Source organism: Suricata suricatta, chromosome 2 (assembly GCF_006229205.1).
Source record: "Suricata suricatta isolate VVHF042 chromosome 2, meerkat_22Aug2017_6uvM2_HiC, whole genome shotgun sequence".
NCBI classification, from domain to species: domain Eukaryota; kingdom Metazoa; phylum Chordata; class Mammalia; order Carnivora; family Herpestidae; genus Suricata; species Suricata suricatta.
In genome coordinates, this window is record NC_043701.1 from 170,731,976 (window position 1) to 170,759,076 (window position 27,101).

General features: G+C 41.5%; 1 protein-coding gene across 1 annotated transcript in view; it reads left to right on the plus strand.

Annotated features, from left to right (window-relative positions):
• TDRD1 (tudor domain containing 1) overlaps window positions 1–21,215 on the plus strand; it is a 48,819-nt gene extending 27,604 nt beyond the window's left edge. Inside the window, exons 12-26 of the mRNA XM_029920419.1 lie at window positions 50–217; window positions 343–450; window positions 1,289–1,459; window positions 3,017–3,259; window positions 3,851–3,988; window positions 6,554–6,664; window positions 7,416–7,586; window positions 9,722–9,997; window positions 10,755–10,874; window positions 12,356–12,472; window positions 15,646–15,813; window positions 16,844–17,071; window positions 17,662–17,708; window positions 17,790–17,877; window positions 20,807–21,215. Coding sequence (XP_029776279.1) covers window positions 50–217; window positions 343–450; window positions 1,289–1,459; window positions 3,017–3,259; window positions 3,851–3,988; window positions 6,554–6,664; window positions 7,416–7,586; window positions 9,722–9,997; window positions 10,755–10,874; window positions 12,356–12,472; window positions 15,646–15,813; window positions 16,844–17,071; window positions 17,662–17,708; window positions 17,790–17,877; window positions 20,807–20,898 — 2,246 coding nt within the window. The 3' untranslated portion in view covers window positions 20,899–21,215. The remainder of the gene's footprint in view (window positions 1–49; window positions 218–342; window positions 451–1,288; window positions 1,460–3,016; window positions 3,260–3,850; window positions 3,989–6,553; window positions 6,665–7,415; window positions 7,587–9,721; window positions 9,998–10,754; window positions 10,875–12,355; window positions 12,473–15,645; window positions 15,814–16,843; window positions 17,072–17,661; window positions 17,709–17,789; window positions 17,878–20,806) is intronic.
• Window positions 21,216–27,101: the final 5,886 nt, after the last annotated feature.

Below are 27,101 nucleotides of genomic sequence, written 5' to 3' on the forward strand. Positions count from 1 at the left end.
ACTTAGATAAATGAAATCAGAATGCCTTGTTTTTCTGTTTTCTGTTAAGGTGGTCTGGAAGATGTTGGAAAAATGAGAGCGGAAAACAAAGTCGTCGTAGACAGAAGTGATCTGATCCCCAAAGTGTTAACTGTGAATGTAGGCGATGAGTTTTGTGGTGTGGTCGCCCACGTTCAGACTCCAGAAGACTTCTTCTGTCAGCAGCTACAGAGTGGGCGTAAGCAACATTTCTTGATTTGTCCTTCCGAAATAACCATGTGCTTCACGAGCCTCAACGTGCAAAAGTGAAGAGAATGTGTAGATTTGTATTTCTTTTGTTTAAGACGTGATCTGTCTCTACAGATAAGCTCGCTGAACTTCAGGCGTCCCTTAGCGAGTGCTGTGGTCACGTGCCTCCACGCTCGGATTTTTATCCAGCCATTGGCGATATCTGTTGTGCGCAATTCTCAGGTGAGGGAAGAGTATGCCTGATTTTTTTTTTTTTTTTTTTTTTACTTAAAATGAAGTAAAAAACAACAACAACAACAACAAAACGTCAAAACAGTCTTCATTTTGCACTGCTTGGCTGCATTCAAAGTTTGAGTATGAAAGTGCACCAATCATATTTTTAAATACATCCAGTTAAATGGAGTCAAAGTGTGTAAGGGAACAAGGCCTGTTGCGGGGTAGGGGTGGGGGGTGGTAAAGGAAGTGTTTTTGTCTTCTCAGCTCTTTAGTTTTGGGGACTGGTGCAGATAATAGTGTTCACACGAGTGTGTGGACATGGACTCTCCCAGGCTCATGTCTTTACCAGCTTTCCCGGAGGGCCTGGAAGCACGGAGCTGTCAGGGTGCAGCGGGATGAGGGGGTTCAGTTCTTCTCTGCCGAAGGGGGAGCCCTGCAGGCTTCTCATAAACTGGTTGCTTGGCTGGTGGAGTCTGGTTGACTCGTACTGCCGGGTGTTGTACAGTTAGCCCCCCTTGATGCCTAGCGAATCGTTCCTGTATTGATACGCAAGACTCTGTCCTCACGAGTTAATTGTCCACGGGGGAGATGAAGTGTGACTTGTGACAGCCCATGACATGAGGGGGGTCAGGCCTGCAGAAAGATGAGATTTGAGCAGTTGAAGGCTTCTGATAGGCAGATGCAGTGCTGTTGACTAAACAGACGTTGTTCAAGAAAGCTGGATATTGTACGAAAGCTTACAGATGAGCATCTCTAGATTTGGGAGGGGGAGTTTGTATTTATACCTGCACTGGAAAATGATTTGCAACTGAGTCTCTCCTTTTTTTTTTTTTTTTTTTTTTAGAGGATGATCAGTGGTACCGGGCCTCTGTTCTAGCTTATGCTTCTGAGCAGTCTGTACTGGTTGGATATGTAGATTTTGGAAACTTTGAAATCCTTAGTTTGACGAGACTTTGTCCCATAACTCCAAAGTTGTTGGAATTACCCATGCAAGCTATAAAGTGTGTGCTGGCAGGTATGAAATGTTTACAGTCCCCGTATTCTTAAAATACCAAAAACTAAAGTAAGAGCATTAGAAATGAAACTGAACCAATGAGAAGACCAAAGAATGAGTTAAGATGTAACTTCTTTTAATGCAAAAATCCTTAATAGGACATTTAGGAAATACACAGGACTACTTTGCTATCTCTAATAAAATAAAATTTAATTTAATGTACCTATGGTTGTGAAATTGAATATTTTTTGCTATTTATAGAGTCTGCATTATTGACATATATCACAGAAGTGGATTCATGACATAAAGTAGGGCAAAACCTGCTTATTTAAAACAGTAAGAACATGATGTTTAGAAATTTATGTACGGGTGCCTGGGCCAGTCATTTTAATGCCAGTCATTTTAAGTGTCTGACTCTTGAGTTTAGCTCAGGTCATCATCTCACAGTGTTGAGATTGAGCCCTGCATTGGGCTTAAGGTTCTCTTTCCCTCTCTCTCTGCCCCTCCCCTGCTCACGTGGGTGCTTGCCCTCTCTCAAAATAAGTAATTTTGTATATATAATTTATCCCACCAAGAGTCAGGGCTTCTTTCCATGTTAATAAATTGACTTCTTTATTCACATGTACCATAATTGAACCAGGATACAATTATCAGAAGGATATTTCCAAGTTCTTATTACTAGCGGTGTTCTTTTAACTACCTTTTGCAACCTATCCAAGAGCATTTCTTTAGGATAGGGTGCAAATGTAGTTATGTCACAGAATCCTTCCTTAGGTGAAATAGAGGTGTTGGGGTATGTTTCTTTTTGTGTGATATGTATTACGATTGTTTTCCAGAAAGGGTAGAATTAGTTTGCATACCTACCAGCAATCCAGTGGGGAGCCCATTATTTCACAACTTGGTACACCAAATAGATACTTTGGTATTTCATATTTATAAGTTAAAGCTAAATCATTTCAATTACTGTATTACCAGTGAGGCTGAACATTTTTTTTTCATAAGTTACTTCCTTTTATTTTATGGAAAGACTCGACATATCTTGGGTGGTTAATTTAAGTGCTTTTGTAGTGAGTGCTACCGATGTTTTTGTGTCATTCTCAGGGACCAGTATTTCTTCCTGCATTGTTTTATACTTTTGTTTATGACTTTCTTAATTTACTGAGATATAACTTCACAAAATTTTTGGTCTATTGTCAGTGATTTTTAGTACATTTACCAAGTTGTGTAGCCATCACCATAATCCATGTGTAGAACATTTCCATCACCCTGAAGAAGTTTCTTGTGCCCATTGATAGTTAATCCTGCCTCTCCGGGCAACTCCTAGTCTACTTTCTATCTTGTTTTTCTGGACATTTCTTATCAGTGGAATTACGTTTTGTTTACATAGAAGTATAGCTATTTTCTTTTTCTGATTTTGTCTTCATTTTCATGGTTAGAAAATCCTTTTACTCATGTGGGACTTTCTAGTTCTGGTGTTTGTCAGATTCCTTGAGTTTAACTGTGTGGAAATTGGGGGCTAAATTTCTAAACGTTTGTTACAAGAAATAGTTTAACATTTCTTTAAAAATTATTTGTTAGGAGTAAAGCCATCATTAGGAATTTGGACTCCAGAAGCTATTTGTCTGATGAAAAAAATTGTACAGAACAAAATGATCACGGTGAAAGTGATAGACAAGTTGGAAAATAGTTCCCTGGTGGAGCTTCTAGATAAATCTGTGACGCCACACATCAGCATTACCCAAGTTCTCATTGACACTGGCTTTGCCGTGGGGGAGACAGGGGTGCTGACAGATAAACCCAGTGCCGTGAAAGAAGTCAGTGGTAAGTAAAATGTCTCTTTGATAATGTCCGTGCTGGAGTTGAGACGGTTTTGTGTATGTGTGGATTCTCATCTTTTCGAAAAGAGCTCATGTTGGATGTTCTTTTGTCTTTTTTTTTTTTTTAATGTTTGTTTATTTTTGAGAAAGGCGCAGAGCACAGATGGGAGAGGGGCAGAGAGAGGGAGACACAGAATCCGAGACAGCTTCAGGCTCTGAGCAGTCAGCACTACCTGAGATCAGGACCTGAGCTGAAGTCAGCTGCTCAACTGACTGAGCCGTCTAGGTCCCTTGTCTTTTTGATTCAGGCATTCATTTATAAATGTATAAATGAGAACTGTTTGAGAACTGAAAAAAAAAAAAACAAAACAACAACAGCTTACTGGTCACTAGCTGCTGAAGGATTAGTCAGAAATACGAATTTAAAATTCAGTGAGGTGTAGTTATGGCTAATTGTGATACTGATTAACTTTCCTCTAAAGTGACTAAGAAAGTTGCTAGAAATCCAGTTCTTCAAAAGCAGATACCTCACCAACCCCACCTCCCATGCCCACTTTGATCATTTGTTTTGCAAAATGTTCATTTATTTTCACAGTTCCCTTGGGCGTAGAAGCAAAACTAACTCCATTGGAGTGGACATGGGTTGAACTTGCTGTTGACCAAACAGTAGATGTTGTGGTCTGTATGATACATAGTCCTGGAGAATTTTATTGCCATGTGCTTAAAGACGATGGTAAGTTGACTCTTGTCATCTATTTCTTTTTACAAATACATTGATGTAGATAATAGCCGAAGATGAGTCTACTGAATAATAAAACTGTCTTTCCAAGAAAGGCCAAGTGGGTATTTCTTCTTCCAAGAAAGATTTGGTTATACTTAGTTGCCTTTTATTCCATTTTAAGCTACTATTTTTATTTTCAAAAACCTCTTCTTATATTTAAACCAGTTTAGATTTCAAAGAATGTCTTCTAAATTTGTTTTTGAAAATTAAAGTTAATGGTTGATTTTATTAAAACATAGCATGCATATATGTAAGTGCATAAATAGTACTGCATAACACATTATCAGAAAGTCAGGACTCTGAATAGCCAACATCTATGTCAAATAATAAAGTGTTACCGTAATCCTGAAGTTTCCTCCATTTCCCCTCTGATTACTACATAGCCTTTCTCTCTTTAAAAAGTAAGCACTAGCCTTCCTTCTGATAGCATAGATTAGTTTTTCCTGGCTTTGAATTTTATTGAAGAGGAATCCTGCAACCTGTGCTCTTGATGCCTTGCTCCTTGTTTTCACTGTTTGTGAGATCAGTTCTTTTTTTCACACGTAGCAGTGCTTGTCTTGTTGCCACATTGTATTCCACTCTGTGGATGTGCTGCAGATTTATTGCTTTTTAGGGTTGGCCATGTGGGTTGTTTCTAGTTCTGAACTCTAAAATGACACTGGTGTGAACATTTCCATACGAATTAGTGCACATGTGTATGTGTTTCTTTTTAATATACTCCAGGAGTGAAATTACTGGCCCTATCCTAAGGGGTATGTGTATTTTCAGTTTTGATCAGTGAATGCCAGAAAGTTTCCAGAGTGATTGTTAGGACACTTGTCAGTTTGAGAGTTTTAGTTCCTCCACATCCTCACACTTGCATCCCTTCTTTTTCACTGAGCTGTTCTGTTTCTAAGCCTTGATTTTCCTCTCTATCAAATGAGGACATTACCCTAGGTGCCTAAGTCCGTCTGGCTCTCAATTTGTGAGATTTGTTATCCTTCCCCTCAGAATTGTCTGGTAGGTGGGTCACTGTTTCATGTTGCTTAAGACTTTGACATTTTAAAGTTACTTTTTATAGGTGATTATATAAGCATATTGTACAAAATTCAAAAGTTACAGAAAGAGGGTATACTGGGAAGATTCCGAGGCCCCTCTCAGTTTTCTAAATATCTTTTCAGGAGTAGTCTGCATATGCTTGGGTGAATATATGTGTGTCTTTTTGTGTAGGGATACACGGTAAAGTGCTATAAGTGATTTTTGCCATTGCTTTTTGTTCCCACATAGTCGTTTCTTCATTCTTTTTTAAAAATTAAACTTCTAATAGCGAATAGTGGAATAATTTTAGATTTACAGAAAAGTTGCAGAGATGGCAGAGTTCCTGTATGCCTCTCAGCTAGCTTCCTCTGTAGTTAACATCTTGCAAAGTTGTGGTACATTTGTTACAACTGAGAGAACAACTTGGGTATCTAGGCCTGATCTGAGCTGCAGACATGATCAGATTTCACCACACGTCACGTCTCTTCCTGCTCCCACTCCTTTTTCTAGTCCAGGATCCAGGCCGGGAAGCCGCTTTGCTGTTTGGGTTTTCATGGCTGTGTGGTATTTCACTATGTGGGTTTATCCAACCCTTTGTTACTGAAGCAGTCCTTGAGCTCTGACTTTATTCTGGGGTATGTGGTTCAGTGGATTCCTGTGTAATTATCAAGTCAAAGGATGTGTTCGTGCTTTGGAGAGTGCCCTCAGGAGGTTGGCCAAGCTAATTCCCACGGACAGTATGTACACACACCTTTCTTTCCCACACCATTTTTAGTAGTGTGTCTTAAACTTTGTAAAACTGAAAGGTGACAGTTCTGACTTGCTATAGTTTACTGTCCGTTTTTGTGACGGGGCCTTTGCCACATCTTTAAAAGACCATTGCTTTCCATTAAGGTGCTCTGTAGTGTTGGGAGCCCCTGACTCAGCATTTTAAAGCTCTCTGTGGTCGGCACTGTCCCAGCGCGCTGCTGCTACGTGCTTCAGTGGTTCACCTTCCACTTCCCTGCTTCGTCGGACTGCTCCCACCAAGTGAATTTTGCTTGCTTAATTTTGTACTTCGCCTCAGAGCCATTTCTGTTTCTTTTGGAATACCCTCTCCTCCTCTGTCCGCTTTCTCTACAAAACCTTTAGCATGCAGAGCTCACCTCTCTGTGTTTCCTCAGCAGACGCCTGTGCCATCCACTCCGTCATTGTATGTCATCCTTCAGGACAGCATGTGTCACTCTCTGTACCAGCTTGTACGCTCTGTCCTTATCCCTTTGCACAAGCTCGTGCTCTGGTGTGCTGGTCACGGCGCCATAGTAGAGCATTAACTACTAACCACCTACTTTCCCGATTAGGTTTTTAATAAGGAAAAGAGAAAAGCATCTGGTAACTTACTTAATAAGGTGCTTGGGAATGTACCTGAGGTTTTATGATCAAAACATTTCCTGACTTTAAAGGAAAAAGCATTCTGCATGCTTTTTAGAATATTAAATGCTGTATGTGTTGCATTTTCAGCTTTAAAGAAACTCAATGATTTGAATAAGTCGTTAGCAGAATATTGCCAGCAGAAGGTGCCCAATGATTTTAAAGCAGAAATAGGGCAGTCGTGTTGTGCTCCTTTTGCAGGTAAGTTGTACTTGGTACAATTTCAACTTGGATAGAAAGTTTTGTTTTCTGATGTTCAGCCCTTATTTTGAATGTGTATTTTCCTCCCGACGTTAAGCAAGTATTTCTCACAATCAAGACTAAATGAATGCATAAAGTGTCATGTTTAATCTTTGTAACAAGGAACCTCCAAATGAAACTTTCTTACCTCAGTTTATTAAATTTCATTACGTGCTTTCCTTTCCAGAATTTCTGATATTAAAGTAAGTTAGATGATGGGAAGCCTGTCCACTGCAGGTTCATTGTTTCTACTGGTCACCTGTGTATGTTTAGTTTAAAAGTATATTTTATGAAACACCTTAATTTCATTGTATGAGTTTTTCTACTATTTTTATATTATTTTACTAATAACAAGTGAGACAATTTGCCATTAGGTATGAGAGTAGTATTATAGCCTTCCAGATTGACAGATACATTCAAGGTTAAGTCTTCCCTTCACTTTCATGTTCTGTTTATTGGATAGGTGATGAGTGAAATCTTAAATTTATATTAGATGTTAAAGTGTGGTGCCATAAAAATTATGGATGTATTCTAAAACCAAATGTTGATACTTCTCCTGGGGATTTCTGAATGAAAACTAAAGGCATTGTCTGGAGAAGGAGAGCAAATGTATTAGCTACTTTATACAAAGGATTTTTTTTTTGAGATAAAAATTTCAAATGTTAATAGAAGGGAGATAACGTTCTGTGTTACAAACTTTGTTTTAATACAGGTGATGGTAATTGGTATCGTGCTTTAGTCAAGGAAATCTTGCCGGGTGGAAATGTTAAAGTCCATTTTGTGGATTATGGGAACATAGAAGAAGTTACTGCAGATGAACTCCAAATGATCCCATCAAAATTTTTAACACTTCCGTATCAGGGGATACGGTGCTGGCTAGTAGGTATGGTGCAGAATACACTTTCAAAAATGTCTTCTAATACTTAGGGTAGATGCACTTTTAAGTATTAACACCTATAATTTTAACATGTGAGCTACAAGATCTTGCTTCATGTTGTCAAATTTAGACATGTACTTTGGAAGATACTGACCAGAGCATTCGATGTTGATGTTAAAAGTAGGGAAGGAGCAGCTTTCCTGGGCTTGAGATGGGAGTGAAAACCAACGTGATATTTTGAGGACACTTTGCAGGGTTTCCTAAGAGCTTCAAATAGTCCTACCTTTTGTCTAAGCATTTTTACTTATAATAATTTATCACAAGGAAATGATCTTGGAGTCACACAAAGTTTACCTACAAGGAAATTCATCATATAGACTGTTAATACTAGCAAAACACCGTAGGGAGCCAGGTAGGGGGTGGGCCCAGGGATGACCTGTACAATTGAAAACGTCAGTACTGATTTCAGATGGTCGCCGGGAGGATGCAGTGAGGCTCCGGACAGAGGCTCCCAGGCCCGCGCAGGCGGATTTCCGTGCAACGCTCTTACTGCACGGCCAGTAAGATGTTGGTGGCTACGTGTAACGGACATGAAGAGACGCAGGATAGTGTTGTGGTTAAAAGGACAGGCTCTGGAACCAACTCTGCCACCTACTAGCTATGAAAATATAAGCAGCTTATTTAAACTCTGGTGTTTATGTTTCCTCATTTGGAAAATAATAGTACCTTCCGTAAAGAGTCATTAAGAATTAAAGACATAGGGGCCCTTGAGTGGTTCAGTCAGTTAAGCATCTGCCTCTTTTTGTTTTTAAATTTTTGAAAATGTTTTATTTATTTTTGAGGGAGGGAGGGAGAGAGAGAGAGACAGTGACAGCGACAGCGTGAGCAGGGTTGGGTCAGAGGGAGAGGGAGATACAGAATCGAAGATTGGCTCCAGGCTCTGAGCTAGCTGTCAGCCAGAGCCCACGAACTGAGAGATCATGACCTGACCTGAAGTCAGAAGCTTAACTGACTGAGCCACCCAGGTGCCAAAGCATCCAGCTCTAGAGTTCAGCTCAGGTCATGATCTTATAGTTCATGGGTTTGAGCCCTGTGTCAGGCTCTGTGCTGACAGTGCAGAGCCTGCTTGGGATTCTCTCTCTCTCTCCCGGTCTCTGCCCCTCCCCTGCTCGTGTGCTTGCACCTGCACTCTCTCTCTCAAAAATAAACATTAAAAAAAAAAGAATAAAAGACATAAAAAAAATATAAAGCACTTAACACTACTGGCCTCATACCCATAATGTTATTATTGCAAAGTTCCTTTATAAAAGAAATCAGTATTATGTGTACATGGGTTGTTGCATACACACATGAAAATTTATGGAAGCTTGGATACCAAAATGTTAATAGTGCTCATGTCTAGAAGCATAGATGCTTTTTATTTTCCTTTTGTATGTCTTTCTACTTACTACACTTAGTATGTTTCAGATTGCTCTTAATACCATGTTTCACGTCCATGCTTCTTAAAATGTGGCCTTCAAACAAGCAGCATCAGCTTCAGAACCTATTCAGATTACAGATTCTCTGTCCCCAACCAAGACCTGCTGCTAAATTGGAAAATTTAGGATGCACCCCTGAAATCTGTTTTAATGATCCCTCTATGTAGTTGAGATGCATACTCAAGTTTGAGGCTCACTGTTATAAAAATAAGGGTATAAGCCAATTATTAGAAAAATAACTTTTGGTTGAGTACTTTAAAATAACATTTTGAAATTAGCACTAGAAAACTGCTCACAGAGGTGAAAGTGTAGGGTTGATATCTCCTACCAGCAGAATGGGTAACTCATCATTGTGTATGTTAACAGAACACAATGGTGACTTCTAGAATAATCCTATTTTTGCCTATTGGAAAAATGCCCCGTAAAGATACATTAGGGGGAAAAAATAAGGAAAGTTTCTGAGCCTCCAAAACCCCAGTGGTATGTTTACACATGCATTATCTGTAACCAGGCTTGGAGGATGTAGAAATGTAATTGAACATTGAAAAAAGAGATTGAAATCACTGACCAGAATGGAATACTTGACTAAGGCCCACTCGCAGACACTGACGAGGCAAAAATGCAGATTGGGCACAGAACTCTAATGCTGTTCTTCTTTGCTAGATGTAGAGCCGAGAAACAGACACTGGACTAAAGAAGCCATCGAAAGGTTTCAGATGTGTGTTGCAGGGGTAAAACTGCAAGCCCGAGTGGTCGAAATCACTGGACAGGGAGCCGGAGTTGAGCTCACCGATCTCTCTACTTCTTGCCCCAGAATAATTAGTGACATTCTGATTGAAGAACATGTGGTCTTAAAAAGTAGTTCACCATGTAAAGACTTGACAAGTGATAGGCCTGTTAATAAACATGAGCCTCAAATTGATGCCCCGGGGCTTCAAGGTAACATTTTTAAACCACTGATTTGTTATGTAAACTTACGTTATCCTTTGCTTTTATCGCTTATGAACATTTTCCTCTCCAGGTGATGCAGGTTTTCTGTAGGAATACATGCTTTGTGGAAATAGGTTAATAATAGGTTATGAAAATTAATATTTATTGAAGCATGGTTTTACGAAACATTGTACTCCTTTTTAATGTAGTTGCTTATCAAGTAATCTTGCATCATATAGTTAGGTGTCCCCTAAACTTTCAATCAGTTTTAAGAATTACATTCTAGGGGCGTCTGGGTGGTTCACTTGGTTAATAAGCACCTACCTTCAGCTCAGGTCGTGATCTCGCAGTTCACGGTTCACAAGTTCAAGCCCCGCATCAGGCTCTGTGCTGACAACTCAGAGCCTGGAGCCTGCTTCAGATTCTGTCTCCTTCCCTCTCTGTCCCTCTCCCACTCCCACTCTGTCTCTCAAAAATAAATAAATATGAAAAAGAAATTAAAAAAAGAATTACATCATACATACTACAGAAGTAACGCTGGCATGTAGTAGGTCAGAGTTTCTCATTCTAGATTGGACTTTTTGTAACACTCACAAAATCACTTAAATTGAGCAGATTGTTTTCTGAAAATCCAGAGTTTCATTTTAGGGATTTGTGAATGTTGACAATCAGCGGTTGATGAATAAATTGGGCGAATAAATATATGACTGGGAGAGAATACCAAGCTTGATCTGTTTCATGCAAGATCTGTTTTCTGTGTTCTCAGCTGTCCCCTCGGCTGAGCGGTGGAGGACGAGAGAATTGCCAGTGAATAAAACCGTGCAAGCGAGCATACTGGAAATCGTCAGCCCACACTTGTTTTATGCTCTGCCGAATGAGACGCCAGGTGAGAAACCAAGATTTGAGACCCACTCGCATCTTTTTAACTGTCTAGTGAAAACACTTACCTGAATTCCTTAGGAAGTGAGAGAAGGGGAGGCTGGTGATTTGTGTCTTACTCAATGTTTATATACATATATATTTTATTTACTTTTGAGAGACAGAGAAAGACAGCGCAAGCAGGGGAGAGTCAGAGAGAGGGAGACACAGAATCTGAAGACCTGCTCCAGGCTCTGAGCTGTCAGCACTTAGCCTGATGCAGGGCTTGGACCCACAAGCTGAGAGATCATGCCCTGAGCTGAAGTCAGATGCTTAACCAACTGAGCCCCCCAGGCGCCCCTCTTACTCAGTGCTTTAAGGAAGAGTTGACCATTAAAACACTTAAGGCCCATTTAGTTATTCAAACACAAAGGTGAGCATGAAGGGAATGCCCTGCATTTAGCACCTACGCAGCCTACAGTTTTTTATAAGAAAATCATGTGTCTAATTGGTGTATAATTTCTTGTTTAAAAACAGATACCTAAGGGTGCCTGGGTGGCTCAGTCAGTTAAGCCTCTGGCTTCGGCTCAGGTCAGATCTCTCAGCTTGTGGGTCCAAGCCCCGTGTCGGGCTCTGTGCTGACAGCTAGCTCAGAGCCTGGAGCCTGCTTCAGATTCTGTGTCTCCTTCTCTCTCTGCCCCTCCCCCACTCACTCACACTCTTTCTCTCTGTCTCTGTCTCTGTCTCTCTCTCTCTCTCTCAGGAAAAAAAAAAAACCTAATTTGAATTGTATTTACAAAGCTAAGCCTTTAAGAAAATTTGATATATTGAAAATATACTTTGTAATCAGTCTATAATCAGTGTTACTACAGTTTAGAGACTCAGAAAAGTGTTTTGCACTGGTCCTAATCCTGAAGAAGAGTAGTATATAAATAAATGTTTTTTTCTTTGTTTCATCGACGTTTATAATTAAGGAATCACTTCCAGTATGTTTGAGTTTATCCTTGTAGTGTCAGAAGGAGAGTTGGTGCAAGTTGGGTGGTGGCTATTGGAAACAATTTGCAGGTACTTGAAGGCTGGGGAAGTGGACCTTTGTTTTCAATTGTCAAACCACAAACTGGTGATACCAACAAGGGCTCTTAAATCTATCTGCAGCATTACAAATAATTATCCTTAATCTGTGTAGTGGAAAGTAGGGTTATTGGATCCTGGTGAATTGGAAAAACTGTGTTTTATCTTATTAACTAGAACATACTTAACTGAAAAGTACACGGAAAAATTGTGGAAGTAGGACTTGGCAAGTTCCTGTAGAGGATGGCAACCCTGGTCTGGAACAGAGCTCTCTGGAGGCTTCCTTGGTCCTCCCGCCCAGGACTGCAGCAGGTCCAGATGAGGGCCACGAGGGCTCTCATGGATTCTCCCAATGCAAACGTAAACACGGGGTTCCTGTCTAAACAGTAGCATTGAAAGTTTCTTCACAAAAGATTCCTTTATTTTTATATGTTTCAGAAGATCAGGAAAGACTGGATATGTTGACAGCTGAATTGGTAGAATATTGCAACACTCAGAAAAGTCAGTTTTCTCACAGACCCAAAGTTGGAGATGCGTGCTGTGCCAGATACACAAGTAAGGTCCTTTCGGGGAAACGCTTTGTTCTCTTGTGCATGAGATTTTGTGTACTTTGTTTTCTGAAGTGCACATTTCATTTTGTTGGAGAAATTAAGAAAGGCAAGGCTGTCTGTTTAGTTCATATGTTGGTTCTGTTCCATAGCTATAGATTGTATTTAGTTGAGCAATAGGTAGGCATCTGCAAATCTGTCGGTACTTCTAGATAATCAGCTATAGATAATCACACCATATTTATATGTGGAGGAGTTGCAAATTTATAGAACTTTCTGAATGTACTAAAAAGAAAAAAAGAATAACTATGTTGAAAAGTCAGACTTGTTGAATCAGGGACACTTTAACCATTGTCCTGTTGTTTAATATTCCATGTTAACAGATTTCTTTTAGGAATAAAAATAACATTTGGAGTGAATATTCTTGGGCAGAAACTTCAGGAATTCCTGAGTCTAAAGATGTCAATTGTTGTGTAAGCCCCAGAACCATATTGCTCTCCGGGCATCTTAAATGTCCACATGTGCCAAAAGTTTGAGTGCCAATTTGTCTCCTTGCCAGCAATGAGTTTATTTATTTTTTTTTTAATTATTTTTTAAAAATAGTTTATTGTCAAATTGGTTTCCATACAACACCCAGTGCTCTTCCCCACAAGTGCCCTCCTCCATCACCTCCACCTCTTTTTCCCCCCTCCCCCTTCAACCCTCAGTTTGGTTTCAGTATTCAGTAGTCTCTCAAGTTTTGCATCCCTCTCTCTCCCCAACTCTCTTTCCCTCTTCCCCTCCCCCTGGTCCTCCATTAGGTTTCTCCTGTTCTCCTCTTAGACCTATGAGTGCAAACATATGGTATCTGTCCCTTTCTGCCTGACTTACAGCAATGAGTTTAAAATGTTTTTGCTCTGTTGCCCACATAGTGTTCATTTTAAAATTTAGATTTATAGTTAAATGTATTCTGTTTAGTTTTTTCTTTTGTATGACAGCTGGGTCTACACTGTCCTTCCTTTTCTTCCTGACAGGAATCTGCCCTAATTGTCGGTTATGTGCGTGTTCTCTCTCTGTTAGGACTTCGTAAGCGCTCGTCACAGCCGTGTAGTAAACCAGGATGCAATGAGCTACATGGTTACAGACCAGTCTGCAGCCTCTTGTTAGTGTTCTCTATCCTTTCACTGGTCACCTCCAGTTCTCTGCAGTGGTGTCATTTCTCTTAGTGAACACTCGTGCGCTTTATCAGCCTTTATCATATCGTCAGTGCTTGCAGCCTTTGGACCTCCCATATAGACTGCTTGTCCCTCAGACCTGAGTGATCACCGTGGAATTTTCTTTCATCATGATGATGATGGATTCCTTTTGTTTCATGGATTTGGCTCTTACCTGACCTTGTTGGCTAAATTTCTCCCTCCCTTCTCTCACCTTGTTTTCTGAATTCCTTGCTTTTGGTTTACTATGATATTTGGGTATATCTCATTCTTCAGAAGCTGAGAAAAGATATATGTAAGATAAACTTTCTCTTACCTCCCCATGTTCTCCCATGTTTGAAAAAGTCTTTACCCTAACAGCTAATTGATGACTTGCCTGGATCTGAAACTCCAGATTGTAAATAATCTTTACCTTAAATTTTTGAAGGCATTGCTTTTATTGGTTTTTTTTTTTTTTGAAGAGTTTTTTTATTCTGTAGTAATACCTACACCCCACGTGGGGTTCAAACTCACACCCCCAAGATCAAGAGCTACACTTTCTACTGACTGAACCAGCCAGGCTGGCCTGCTTTTACTGTTTTTTGTTTTTTGTTTTTAGCTGTAGATATTGCTGGTCAAGAGATCGGGATCATTTAGGTTCTTCAAACTTTATGCATTTTTTTATTCTGGAACTTGTAATCTCTTCATTCCTGTTCTGAAATTCATGATGTGACTTAGTATTAGCTTTCACCATTGTGTTGGGCACTTGTAAGTGGGTGGATCCTAAAGTTTAGAAATTGGTGAGCTTCAGTTTAGAGAAATTTTTCTGAAATTTTTTAATTTGCTTCCTTGGTTTTTCTATTCTTTTAGGAACTCCAAATATTCTAATGTCTGACTTGAAACTGTTCTGCTAAGTTTTCTCTTTTCTCCTTTACCTTTTTTCATTGTTTTTAAGAGAGTTCCTCAATTTCATCTCCCAACTAACTGAATTTTTCACTTCTGATTCCATACTCCAGTTTCGGTAGCTTTTTTGTTTGCCTTCTCAAGTGTATGCTTTTAACAATGTCTCGTTACATCAAGGATGGAAGGTATTTTCTCTGGGAATGTTAAAATTGTTCTAATTTTCACTGTTGTCTCCCTTTTCTGGATTTCCTGTTTGTTTGGTCTTCTCTGTCATGTTGGAGGCTTTCTTCAAATGTCTGATCCTTTGCTTATGATGGGGCATCTAATTGGAAGCTTCTGGGGGCCTTCACTGTAGAGTGACACCATTTCACTGGGACTCCTGCTGTTGAGGTTCTTGAAGGGCCTTCACTTGGAATGGGTGTCTCCTGCTTGGAGTGCATAGCTTGTCTGACAGTGTTCTTGGCCAGCTTCCTCCTCTGCGCTGCCTCTGCTGCCATGTCCAGTAGTCTGGTTCATCCTCTTCAGAGAAGAAACCTCTAGTCTGCCCTTGAGTCGGAGCAGTTGCCTGGAAATGAAGAGAGCATTCTGAGCTTTGTTAAAATACACGAACATAAAAGGGATCTTTATCTTTAGCAACCTAAGAAGTGTTATGTGTAAATGTGTTTATAAACTAAAGTCTCTTGAGATGTCTTGGGAAGTAAGCCCGTTTCCTTTACCCAGTCCTGATGCTCAGCTGCATCCTTACTGCACTTATTTAGTTAGTTATTTAGGCTTGGGGATTCGAGATGCAAATGAAGATGCTTCTTCACTTCCCCACAGCCAGCTTTGGTTGAGCGCCTCTAAGTCATTTCTGTTTAAGCATCTGCTTTCCAGCTTCCTATATTGTCTTCTCTCTTGCTCTCTATCCTTGTAGTTTTGTGCTTTTTTCTTTTTAATTATGTAATTGTCTTTTTAGTAGATTCTGGAAGGAGTGGAGGTGATGCTTGTGTTTAATCTGGACTGTAACCAAAAATTTTCAGCCATGTAAATACCTGAATAGCCATCTCAAGGGAGGGAGGGAGTCATTGAATGTACCTTGTTACCTAAGATTCCACTGTATTTTCAGATGATGACTTATGGTACCGTGCCATTGTTCTGGGGACATCACATGCTGATGTGAAAGTGCTCTATGTAGACTATGGAAACATTGAAACTCTGCCTTCTTCCAGAGTGCAGCCAATTTCCACCAGACACCTGGAGCTTCCTTTCCAAATCATTAAATGTTCACTTGAAGGTAGGCAGTTAAGTCACTTTCCAGTTGGGATGTCTGTGTGGTTTTCCCTTTGTTTTATAGCCCGATATCTTAATCAAATGGGCATTTCAGTAACTGCCCAGATTTCTAAACATCAAGCAGAGTTTACTAAAAACATTTCATATTTCTTATTATTTCATTCTCACAAAACTTATATTGTTAGCCCATTGTTGTTCAGAGGTTGTGTTTGGCCCTGGGTTGCACAGCTACAAGGGGCAGAGTCAGGGAGAACTGGGCCTCTGACCTTGCCTGAGGGCCTCTCTGCTCTGTCCTGGCTCTTAGAGGCGAGAGAGACGTCAGATGACACCATTTGGGCTAATTCGCTGTGCACTGTGTCTGCATACATTCAGCTCCTTCCTTTGGTGTTTGAGTAAAGTGAACAAAAATGCTAAAGTAGCTCTTTACTTATTCCTGATTTGGTTACCCAGCCGTCCCAGAAGAGAATAGCTCACTCATTGCCTCGTAGTCTGCCTTGAATGGGGGGAGAGAGTTGGAAAATTATCTTTATTATTGTTTGCCTCTCCCATTAGGACGTATGTCCCTGGCAGCAGAATGTTGTCTGTTTTGTGCCCTCCAGACTCAGATTAGTGCTTGATACATAATAGGGATCAATGAATATTTATCGAGTGATTTTTTTTTTTTTATACAACAGCAGTAGTACATCAAAGCATACCTAAACCCGGCTGGAGTAAGTGAGGCTTTTGCTTATTATCTTTATTATTACTTGTTTTAAAATTAATTAATTTATCTTGAGAGAGAGAGAAAGAGAGACAGACAGACAGCACAAGTGGGCAAGGGACGGAGGAGAGAAAGAGAATCCCAAGCAGGCTCCACAAAGCCAGTGCAGAGCCTGAGGCCCCTCTCAAACTCATGAACTGAGCTGAAACCAAGAGTTGGACACTTAACCAGCTGAGCCACCCAAGCGCCCCTTTCCTTATTATCTTTAGATGATGTATGTAATATTTATCTTTTTTTAAGGAACTCGAAGATTAATATTCAATTTTTTCCCCAGGACTAATGGAATTGAACGGAAGCTACTCTCAGTTAGTGATAGAACTACTAAAAAATATCATGCTGAATCAGAACGTGATGCTTTCCATAAAAGGAATTACGAACAATGTCCATACAGTGTCAGTTGAGAAATGCTCTGAAAATGGTACTGTCAATATCTCTGATAAGCTGGTGACTTACGGTCTGGCAAAAAAAATCACACCTAAAAAGCAAAGTGCTTTCAATACAGGTATCTTTTTTTGAAGTTTGATTAATAACAGATATAAGTGGAATTAAGAACAGATGTAATTCGTATAGGTGACTTGGTCTTTCCTTACTCTCCGTGGTCACATTCCCTTCCTCCTCCCCCTTTGTAAGTCCAGTGGCACCGGGACCCGCTGGGTGGAGGCAGGCCTCCTGGTCCGGATTTCCCGGAGCTTAGGCACAGCAGCGTTGTCAAGAGCCTTAGGAATGTCTTGTGTTCAGAATTCCTTCCAGCGTGCTTTCGCCCCTGACCAGAGTGAGAAGGGTTTGCATTTTTTAGATTGGTTCTTCTGAGTATCTCACAAGAGGATTATTTGGCAGGCCTGCCCTTGGCTGAAGAGATAGCCTATATATAATAGGCAAAAGACCTGAAATCCTGGAGATGGGGGCATTAATTTGGTGAAAACTAGGACACAGTAGTAGAAAATATTAAAAGCCCAAATGAGAAGTCATCGATCACGTCCTTTACAGTGAGAACCCATCCCTAAGGGGCAGAGCCGTGCATATCAGACTCAGGTCAGTTTTTTTGTTGCATATGGTGTATGCTATCTAATGGCTTTTTGTATTTGCCTCTAGAAACGACGTGTAGGATGAATTGCTGTTGCACAGAGTTACGGAGACAAGTGAGTAGAATTTCTGTGAAGTGATATCATACTCCTTACATTTTTACAAATGAAATAATACTATTTCTTTTTCACCCATAGGTTGAAAAACATGAACAGATTCTTCTCTTTCTCTTAAACAATCCAACCAATCAAAATAAATTTATTGAAATGAAAAAATTGTTGAAAAGTTAAGTAAGTTAAATTTGATATTTTCACCACTTCCAAAACCAACAACAGGACCTCTCCAGGCAGGTCAGGGCCGAACATGAAGCGCACGGGCATGAAGCGCGTCATGAGTTTGTTCTTAATTTTGTGCCCTAATGATCTGAGGTCTGGTTGTGATGTGTTTGCTGTCTTCCCAAGTTTTTTTTTTCTAAATTTTTAAAAAATGTTTTTTTACTTATTTTTGAGAGGCAGAGACAGTGCCAGCAGGGGAGGGTCAGAGAGAGAGAGACACAGAATCTGAAGTAGGCTCCAGGCTCTGAGGCAGCTGTCAGCACAGAGCCCGACGCGGGGCTCAAACCCACGAACTGTGAGATCATGACCTGAGCCGAAGCCGGACGCTTAACCGACTGAGCCACCCAGGCGCCCCGTCCAAGTTTTATTTGATAATCTGAAATTGTTAATTGTTAACGGGACTGAGTCCAGGAGTGTTCACCTTACCGTTGCTCAGTTCTGGATGCTTGCGTTATTGATACCTGCAGGGACTTGTAAAAATTGTCATGAGGTGACGCTTTGCCTCAAATTCATTGTGTCTGGATGTGACATTACCTCTCACTTGTGTATGTTGCTATAAAGATGTTGAGCACTTTTTGAGGTTTTAAAGGGCCAAGAATGGACAATGGGCTTCCCTGATAGTGTATTTTATTTCAAAACAAAACCTGTCTGGTGGTGATTCCAGTGCTTCAAGATGATGATTGGTGAGTTTTAAATAACAGTTCCCTCACTTTTTATTTTATTTTATTTTATTTTTGGTCTGGGATGCTCCTCAGTAGTACTTTGTGACCAGTAGCCAATTAGAATTCCTGATTAAAATGAAATTGTCCTTCCTACCATGTCGAATTGGTAGAATTCTAGCCAAAAGCAAAGTTATCTTCGGCTCTGGGCTCTTGCTGGCTGCAGCTCAGCCTGCGTCGGACCTCTGCAGCCAGCCCACGAGGCGGTGCTGCCCTCTGTGGGCGCGCAGGCGCTCCAGCTGGGACCTGCTGGGCGAGTTCACCCACTTTGTCCCCGTGGTAACGCACAGCAGTTTGGTTTCTGTTTCTAAGACCATACCACTGAATCCCGAGCGGGGTATCGTTAATGCTAGAGCGGTAGTTTTGAGTCTCCTGACGTATTTCCGTTACAAGTTTTGGGTTATTTCTAATAAATGCTGACTTACCATTGTGATGACAACCGTCCTTTCTGATACATTCAGTTTCAGTATTGACGGCTGTCTTGTGTATTTGAGTCTAAAATCTTAAAAACAATTTAAAGTCTTAAATGTAATGATAATTTCATAGATTAAGGGACATGCAATGACATGGACTTCTGGAATTTAGTCCTAGCACCAAATCATCATAGTTTTTATCTGTATAATGGACTTTTTTCCATAAGGATATTGAGATTGCTACCCACACGAGATGAAAGTTGTTTTCGCTTTTGTTTCTACATAGATTGAAGACATTGCTTTAAAAAAAACGATTTAAAGAATAGTAGTTGAGGGGCGCCTGGGTGGCTCAGTCGGTTAAGCGTCTGTCTTCGGCTCAGGTCATGATCTCACGGTTCGTGGGTTTGAGCCCTGTGTCAGGCTCTGTGCTGACAGCTAGCTCAGAGCCTGGAGCCTGCTTCAGATTCTGTGTCTCCCTCTCTCCCTGACCTTCCCCGGCTCTCACTGTCTCTGTCTCTCAAAAATAAATAAAAACCATTAAAAAAATAGTAGTTGAACTGCCCTTTCCTTTACTGTGGAAGTAAATACATATTTTGTCTGCATTTGAATATAGTGTTCAATATTGTTTTAAAAGCACTTGAACATCTAGTTACATACTTACTCATTACAGTAGCCCTGAAAAGAAAGTCAGACCCCACTATATAGATGGGGCTGAGGCTCAGAGAGGTTGAATGGCTGCACTAGGTCACACACACGCTACCGGGTCTTAGACTCAAAGCTTAGCTCTCGCTGCTGCCCCTCGCTGTTTCCTGGCCTGCAGTGTGCTTAGCTCCAGTCAGCTCTGAAGGGCGTGGAACAGGGAGTTACATTACAAAAACTTATGGGATGCCTGGGTGGCTCCGTTGGTTAAGTGTCTGACTCTAGGTTTTGGCTCAGGTCACAATTTCTCATTTCATGAGTTCAAGCCCCACATTGGGCTTCATGCTGATAGCATGGGGCCTGCTTGTGGTTCTGTCTCCCTCTCCACGGCCCCCTCAAAATGAATGGATAAACTGAAACAAACAAAAAATAAAACAAAAATTACATACATGGTTGCTTAAGTATATTTCCTTCATTGTGGTGAAAATATAGTCGAATATTCACTCTTTTAAATTCTTAGATACAGAGAAAATGTGTTTAAAATTCAAGTGTTTAGTCTTTCCTGGAGAAGTTTTTTATGTTTTTAAAAAAATTTTATTTTTGAGAGACAGAGACTGCGCAAGCCAGGGAGAGTCAGACAGAGAGGGAGACACAGAATCGGAAGCAGGCTCTAGGCTCTGAGCTAGCTGTCAGAACAGAGCCCGACGTGGGGCTCAAACCCACGAACTGTGAGATCATGACCTGAGCCGAAGTCAGACGCTTAACTGACTAAGCCACCCAGGCACCCCGGGAGCAGTTTTTTAAGAACTGTAAAATTGCCCAACTAAATATGCCGTGGTGATGGGAACAGAAGACTGTCCTCTGTGGCTCAGACGTGAGAAGTCAGCCCTTGAGCACACAGTCACTGTAACACTGGGTATCTGAAGGAGAGTGCACACAGCTGTTTTTCCCTCTGGCGGAGGGCTAGTGCACAGCGCTGTGGGGGTGAATCTCTGTAACAGATCTGACTGGAACGTACACTTCGGTTTGCTTGCACTTAAGATAGAAATTAAGCAGAGCGAGTGAGTGTCTATATAAGGCATAATGAGAGTTGATTTTTCTCTTTCAGAAGCAGTCTGTCTCGGAGATCCAGGCTCACGGGAGCGGAAACCCGGGGGGCCAGAGTTAGAGGCAGCAGGGCATCCCCCGTGTTTGTTGTGAACGTTGTCTTCTGTGTCCAGGCTTCTGTTTGCTTGTTGCTCTTATGTTGGGTTGGGTGTTGTTTTTTCCTCTAGGTTCTTCCTCCCGAATAAATAAGTCTTGCATTAAAGTTTCATACTGCATTCATGGGATATCGGGAAGGGATACATAGGGATTTTCTACTGTGAATATAAATTTTTAGGACTTACAGGTAACACTGAAGAAAATATGGCTTCATGTTACTAGCAGATAAATCGAACTGATACATGCATGAGTTCATTTGCGTTTTTCTGTATGTTTGAAATACTTGGTAATAAAGCCTGTCCTGCTCTCTCTGACATCATCTGCCTCTTCTACTTAATAAATATTCTTTGGCTGCTTGTTGCTTCAGTCCTGGCTCTTCTTTTCCTGGCCACTCTTGAGGTCCTGAGCTGCTTTCTCCATCTCGACTCTGACCTCTTTTCCTGTGGCCTTTGGGCACAGACCCTGTCCTGGGGCTCCCAGCCCCTCCCCAACTGCGGAAGGGACTTTCTCTGCTTCCACCTTCCTGGCCCTTCCAGACCAGCAGCCGTCTGGACTTCTTATTGTATGTAGAATTTACATTTCCTGAGGTACAACTACAGTTAAGTTAAAAATTGAAGTTAGGGTATATATTTTTCTTGAAGCACTTAAAGGAATCTTAGTTTCTCCTAAACATGTGCAGAATTATGGGTCAGCTGACTTTCCTGCCAGCCTATAAGTTTCTGTTGGGAAATTGCCCCCGATTTAGTATCAGACTTCTAACCTAAGAAGATGTCACCAACTCAAAGAATTTTAAGGCTTTTATTTATTTATTTTGTTTTTACTGGTAATGTGTGTCAGCCAGATTAAATGGAAATTTTTTTCATGAGAAAAGTTGTTCAAACATTGATGGGCTTTTTTTTAAGCTTATTTATTTTGAGAGGGAGAGGGTGAGAAAGAACCCCAAGCAGGCTCTGCGGTCACAGCATGGGGCTTGAACTCTAAAACGGCAAAATCATGACCCGAGCCGAGTTTGTATGTTGTTTAACCAATTGAGCTCCTGATGTGCTTTTATTAAATAAAAATGCATGCTGCTTTGCTCAAAATTCTTTCACTTTTCAGCCTCGTGTTCTTATGGCCAGTATTTCGCTAACTTCTTTTTCTTGTTCGAACATGTTTGGAACCTTGGATGCTTAGTTCCTTCTCAGTTCAATTCCAGACACTGAGAATACAAATGAAAATTGTGGAATCACAAAATTGTCCTTTTCACTGTGGAAAAGTAGAGAAGCAAGTGAGAGAACGCACACAAAAGAATATAGAGTTCAAGGTTCCAGGGTTTTACATGGTGCTGGAAATTTGAATACAAAGAATTTAATTAAGTGGAGTTTAATATGGTGATTCAACAGTTTGTCTTACTCCCCAAGAGAGACTAACACTGTCTATAGCCCTAGTTTCACAAAGATCTGGAATAATTTTACATAATCCTATACTGGACTAACTTTATTTTATTTAACTCTAAGCTGGTTAACATAGCGTAGTAACGGTTGCAGGAGTAGAATTTAGTGATTGATCGTTTACATATGACACCCCAGTGCTCATCCCAACTTGTGCCCTTGTTAACGCCCATCCCCCACTTAGCCCATCCCCCGCATCCAACAGCCCTCCAGCAGCCCTCCATTTGTTCCCTGTATTTAAGAGTCTCTTATGGTTTGTCTCCCTGTTTTTATTTTTCCTTCCCTGTCCTTGTGTTCATGTTTCTTAAATTCCACATGAGTGAAATCATATATTTATCTTCCTCTGACTTACTTTGCGTATACACTATAGTTCCATCCACATTGTTGCAAATGGCAAGATTTCATTCTTTTGATCAGCGAGTAATATTCCATTGTGTGTATTTATATATATATTTTAATGTATCCACTCATCAGTCGATGGAAACTTGGGCTCGTGCTATAATTTGGCCATTGCTGATAGTGCTGTGTAAACGCATGTGCCCCTGTGAATCTGCATTCTTGTGTTTTTTGGATAAATTCCTAGTAGTGCGATTGCTGGGTCTGGCAATAGCAAAAGCTACATTTTTTATGGACCTACTTTAACATTATTAATTAACATTGAAGTATTTACTGACATCTGTCCACTTGCCTGAGGTTGAACTAGATGCTCTGTTTATTATTCATTAGGGCCGTGTGTCATCTGTCACACCTGGTGTTCAGTTTCCCTCAAAATATGTAGTGAAGTCAGACAAGTGCCAAATTGCTGAAACCATATAACCAAACAAGTTGTTCTTGGCAGAGGACATGTAAATATTGTGATAAAAGTGTGTCTGTGGAGATACATTTGATAGGCCTTTTGGTAGAACTGTTGGGGCAACTAGAAATGTAAAAGCTTCAAAACTGTGATTGAAGGTGATTAATTTTCTGAATGTGAGCGCTCTTGCTCTATACTATATGATCCAGAAAACCAGTGGGTGAAGATCCTTATCTTCAGGGCCCTAAGCAGATTTCAGGAGAGGAATTAAATGATCGTGAGGCCAAATACTGGGAGGCTGCTAGCCCAGAGCAGTCAACCGTTAGTGTGACTGGTGGGCTTGTCACTGACACAACTACTGCCCGGACATGACAAATTGAGCCCTTCGGGGGCTGGCCAGAGAGGACCGCCTAGGCTACTCCCCAGCTGCCGGTGGACCCATAGCTGGCCAGGCACCCAAGCCGTGCTTACTCATTAAACAGGATTCTCAGGGATGGCTTTGCTTTATTTTTCCAGACAAAAGGAATTGGAGGGCAGCCTGTGGTTCCACACACACAGTTGCGAGCTGTAGGGTGATTTTGCCTGCTGGGTTAAAGTGAGGTTCAGTTACAAGTAACACCTGCATGGGCTGGGAGTGATAGGGGCCCACCCAGAGAACTGACACATTTTTCTGCTGCCTGAACCTTGATCAAGGTCCTGTTTAGACCCTGCAGTCCATCTTCCTCGGGAAGCTTCTCTGACCTTGGCAGTAGCTTTCAGATAGCCTGGAATTTGGGTTTCTTAGTGGACTTCAGCTGCCCAGCCTTGGCCATTTTCCTGTGCTTCCCTTTTTACCTTGAGACTCGGGTGATGCCATTTTAAAACCTTGTAATGATAGGAAGCCTTCCAGGAAGTGAGATAGACTGTGATAATGCTAAGTCCGGAGCCCCTTCTGCCTCCACGGGCTGCCCAGATTCCTCTAGAAATGCATTCAGCGAACCCATAAGGCTTTCAGATGTGTGAAATGGAAGATGTTAAATTTGGAAGTATTGGCAGTTTGAAGGAGAGTGCTTACAGTTTTGGGTGTGGGTCGAATGACTGACGTCACCCACGCCCTTGCCTTTGGAGACGTTCCGTGTTCTTGATTCAGCCAGAAAGCATCAGATTTCCCAAAAGCAAACCCAGTAACCTTGTGTGTAGTTCTCCCTGTTGTGAGGGAGCTGGGTTGTATGTTTTAAACCTTAGAGCAAGACCCAAGGGTCTTGTCTTTGAGAGGCAGAGTTTCTATTCCTTATGTCCTGCACCCACTACTTTGTTCTCTTTTCTTGCCCTCAGCCTGTGGTTTTGGCTCCCTGTGGAGCACTGCAGAATCAGGCCCTTTATTTCCTCTGGGATGGTTTCCTGGCCATTTAATATGCACTGTCTCCTGTTCTTTCACTTTTCAAAAGCGTTTTTGGGAAGTCCATGTTTGCGGCTCTGTAATATAACCTCCTTTGGGGTTTTTCATACGTGTTTCACCTTGCTTCCATCATTTGGAGGTCCAAATGATGAGGGTGGGTACAAAAAATAAGGGGCTTCCACAGGTTTGAGAACTGTTGTCATGAACCTTTAATTTCATAGACCAGAAAACAGAGCAAAAACTAAGCATGTTTCCTCTGTCACAAAGCCAGTAGGTAAGGGAGCTGAATGGGGAGTCCCAGACCCCCTCATTTCCAAAGCAGTGGTCATTCAACAACACTGGGTGTCTCCCATGGTATATCACTGAGTGCTCGGGGCCCCTTTATCTCTGCGTGAAATTCATAGTCGTCTTCGTATCCTGTGTGTTCACCACCGAGGCCTGCTGTGCGGGGCCGTCCACACTGACAAGGGACCCGCTGTGTAGAATCAGCGAGCGTTGGGGCTGCAGATATGAGCGAGGCAGGTGCTTGGAAGCAAGGGGCTCACAGACTCTGTGGGATGATGGTCCTTCAAAGTGGCTTCTTAAAATTTGCGCAGATCCTCACAAAGGAGGGGTTACCCAGCTTTTTGAGTAAAAAGCCTCCAGCCCTGCTAGTCCCCCACTCGCCACTCTCCGTAGCCTGGGCCACCTGCATTTCCCTCCTTCCCGCATGTGCATCTGATGGATCTGATAGGCATCTGGGACAGACTGACTATACTTTGATGTGAAGGAGTTCGAAAGAACTGGTATCTCCACCAGTATTTATAGTTGTAGCCCTTTATTTCCTAATCATGGAATGAAGATGTGAACTACCCCCCACTTAAAGCCGTCAGACGGCCAGGCACATCCAGAATTGAAATCTGACTTCTCACAGGTAAGCCTGACTAGACAAAGGTGTGCTGGTTGAGGCCACTTAGAAACTAATCACAAGTGGGGGAGAGGGCTGTCTGCTGTTAAATTTCCGCTTTCACCAGGACGTGGTCTACCCTTCTCAAACCTCTGTTCTGTCCGGAGAGACACAGGCTATTCACCACATGTGGCTAGTGGAGACTTAGAATGTGGCTAGTCCAAATTGAGATGTGCTAAAAATGTATAATACAGAATTTTGAAGACAGTATAAAATATCTCTATTTTACATGGATTACACAGGATGTTTGGGATCTACTGGGCTAAGTTCACCTCTTTCCACTTTTTAAATATGGCTAGTGGAACATTTAAAATGATGCATTTGGCTTGTATTACATGTTTTTTGAGATAATGCCCCTCCCTTCTTCCGCCAAGCATTTAGACATGCTACCAAGTTCCCCTGTGTAGGTGCATGGCTTATTCTGCTCCAGCGTGGCTCCGTTTTAATGTAAAAACAGGTAAAAAGAGTTCTCAGTAAATGTTATTGGAAGGAATTAAGTGAAAATGGGTCCTCTTTTTCCCCACTTCTGTGAAGTTTACAACATTTACTGACTACAGGTCACTTTCGCAGGAAGCTGTCAATTTTGAGAGGGTTGGAAACCAATGGAGAACCAAAGTGAAATGTTTTTAAAAATATTTCAAAAAGGAAAAGCGTTCAAGTTATTAGTCTATAGACTGACATTTACAAGAATAATGGAAGGAGGGGCATAAAAAAAAGGAAACATGTTGATCTTCCTGGAGATCAGTTTGACAATACATATCAAAAGCCTTAAATTGCCTCTTCCCTAGAGTCTAGAAATTTACCTTCCTGCAGTTTACTCCAAGGAAGTGATTGGCCAAAAGCACAAATATCTAATTGCATGGTTAAAAGTTCATGCTCACAATAGCAGGTTGACTAGATTCGAACCTTAAGAAGCGGCTAAAAACAGATGCGCAAGAAGAGAAACAAAAGCTGGTTATGTTAAATACAGTATGTAGGGAGTGAACTAAAAAGAATGTAAATTTTTATGTAAGTGGAAGGGCGCTGGAAGAACGTAACACCATGAGGTTAACAACGATTATTATGTCTGGGTGGCGGGACAGGTGTTCTGCAAGTTCCTTATTGGCATTTTATTTTGCAATGAGCACACGTGGTGCAAGGACACTTTATTGATGATTTATGAAAACTACAGATTATACAGTAATAGGCAACACGAGTGCTTACCATGTGTCAACATTGGGCCATTTTGCTTTCTGGCATCCGAGATTTTAAAAATCAGGCACCTTCTAGACTTAATCGAGGACGCTGGCCCAAAACACCCGCTTATTATCTCCCAGCTGCAGTAACTGCACAGCCAGGTAACCGGCAACTGCCACGACAAACAGAAGCGATGCCAAAGTCAACATTTTCGCATGGGTCTGGGCAGTCAATCTTGCGGAGTCGGCAGCGGATGGCACGGTGCTCCCTGCCACACGCATCAGAAGCTGGGAGACGCGCGCAGACATAAGTACTTTGGTTTCTTTGCCGATCTTGGCCGACGCCGTGTTAAAAAACGCGAGAAGCGGTGGGCCCAGTTCCCAGAAGCGCCTCCCTCGGCCCGCGCCGCGCTCGCCGCCCCCCCCTTCGGCGAGAACCGCAGGTGCCCCACGTGGCTCCCACCCGGGCGCCCCTCCC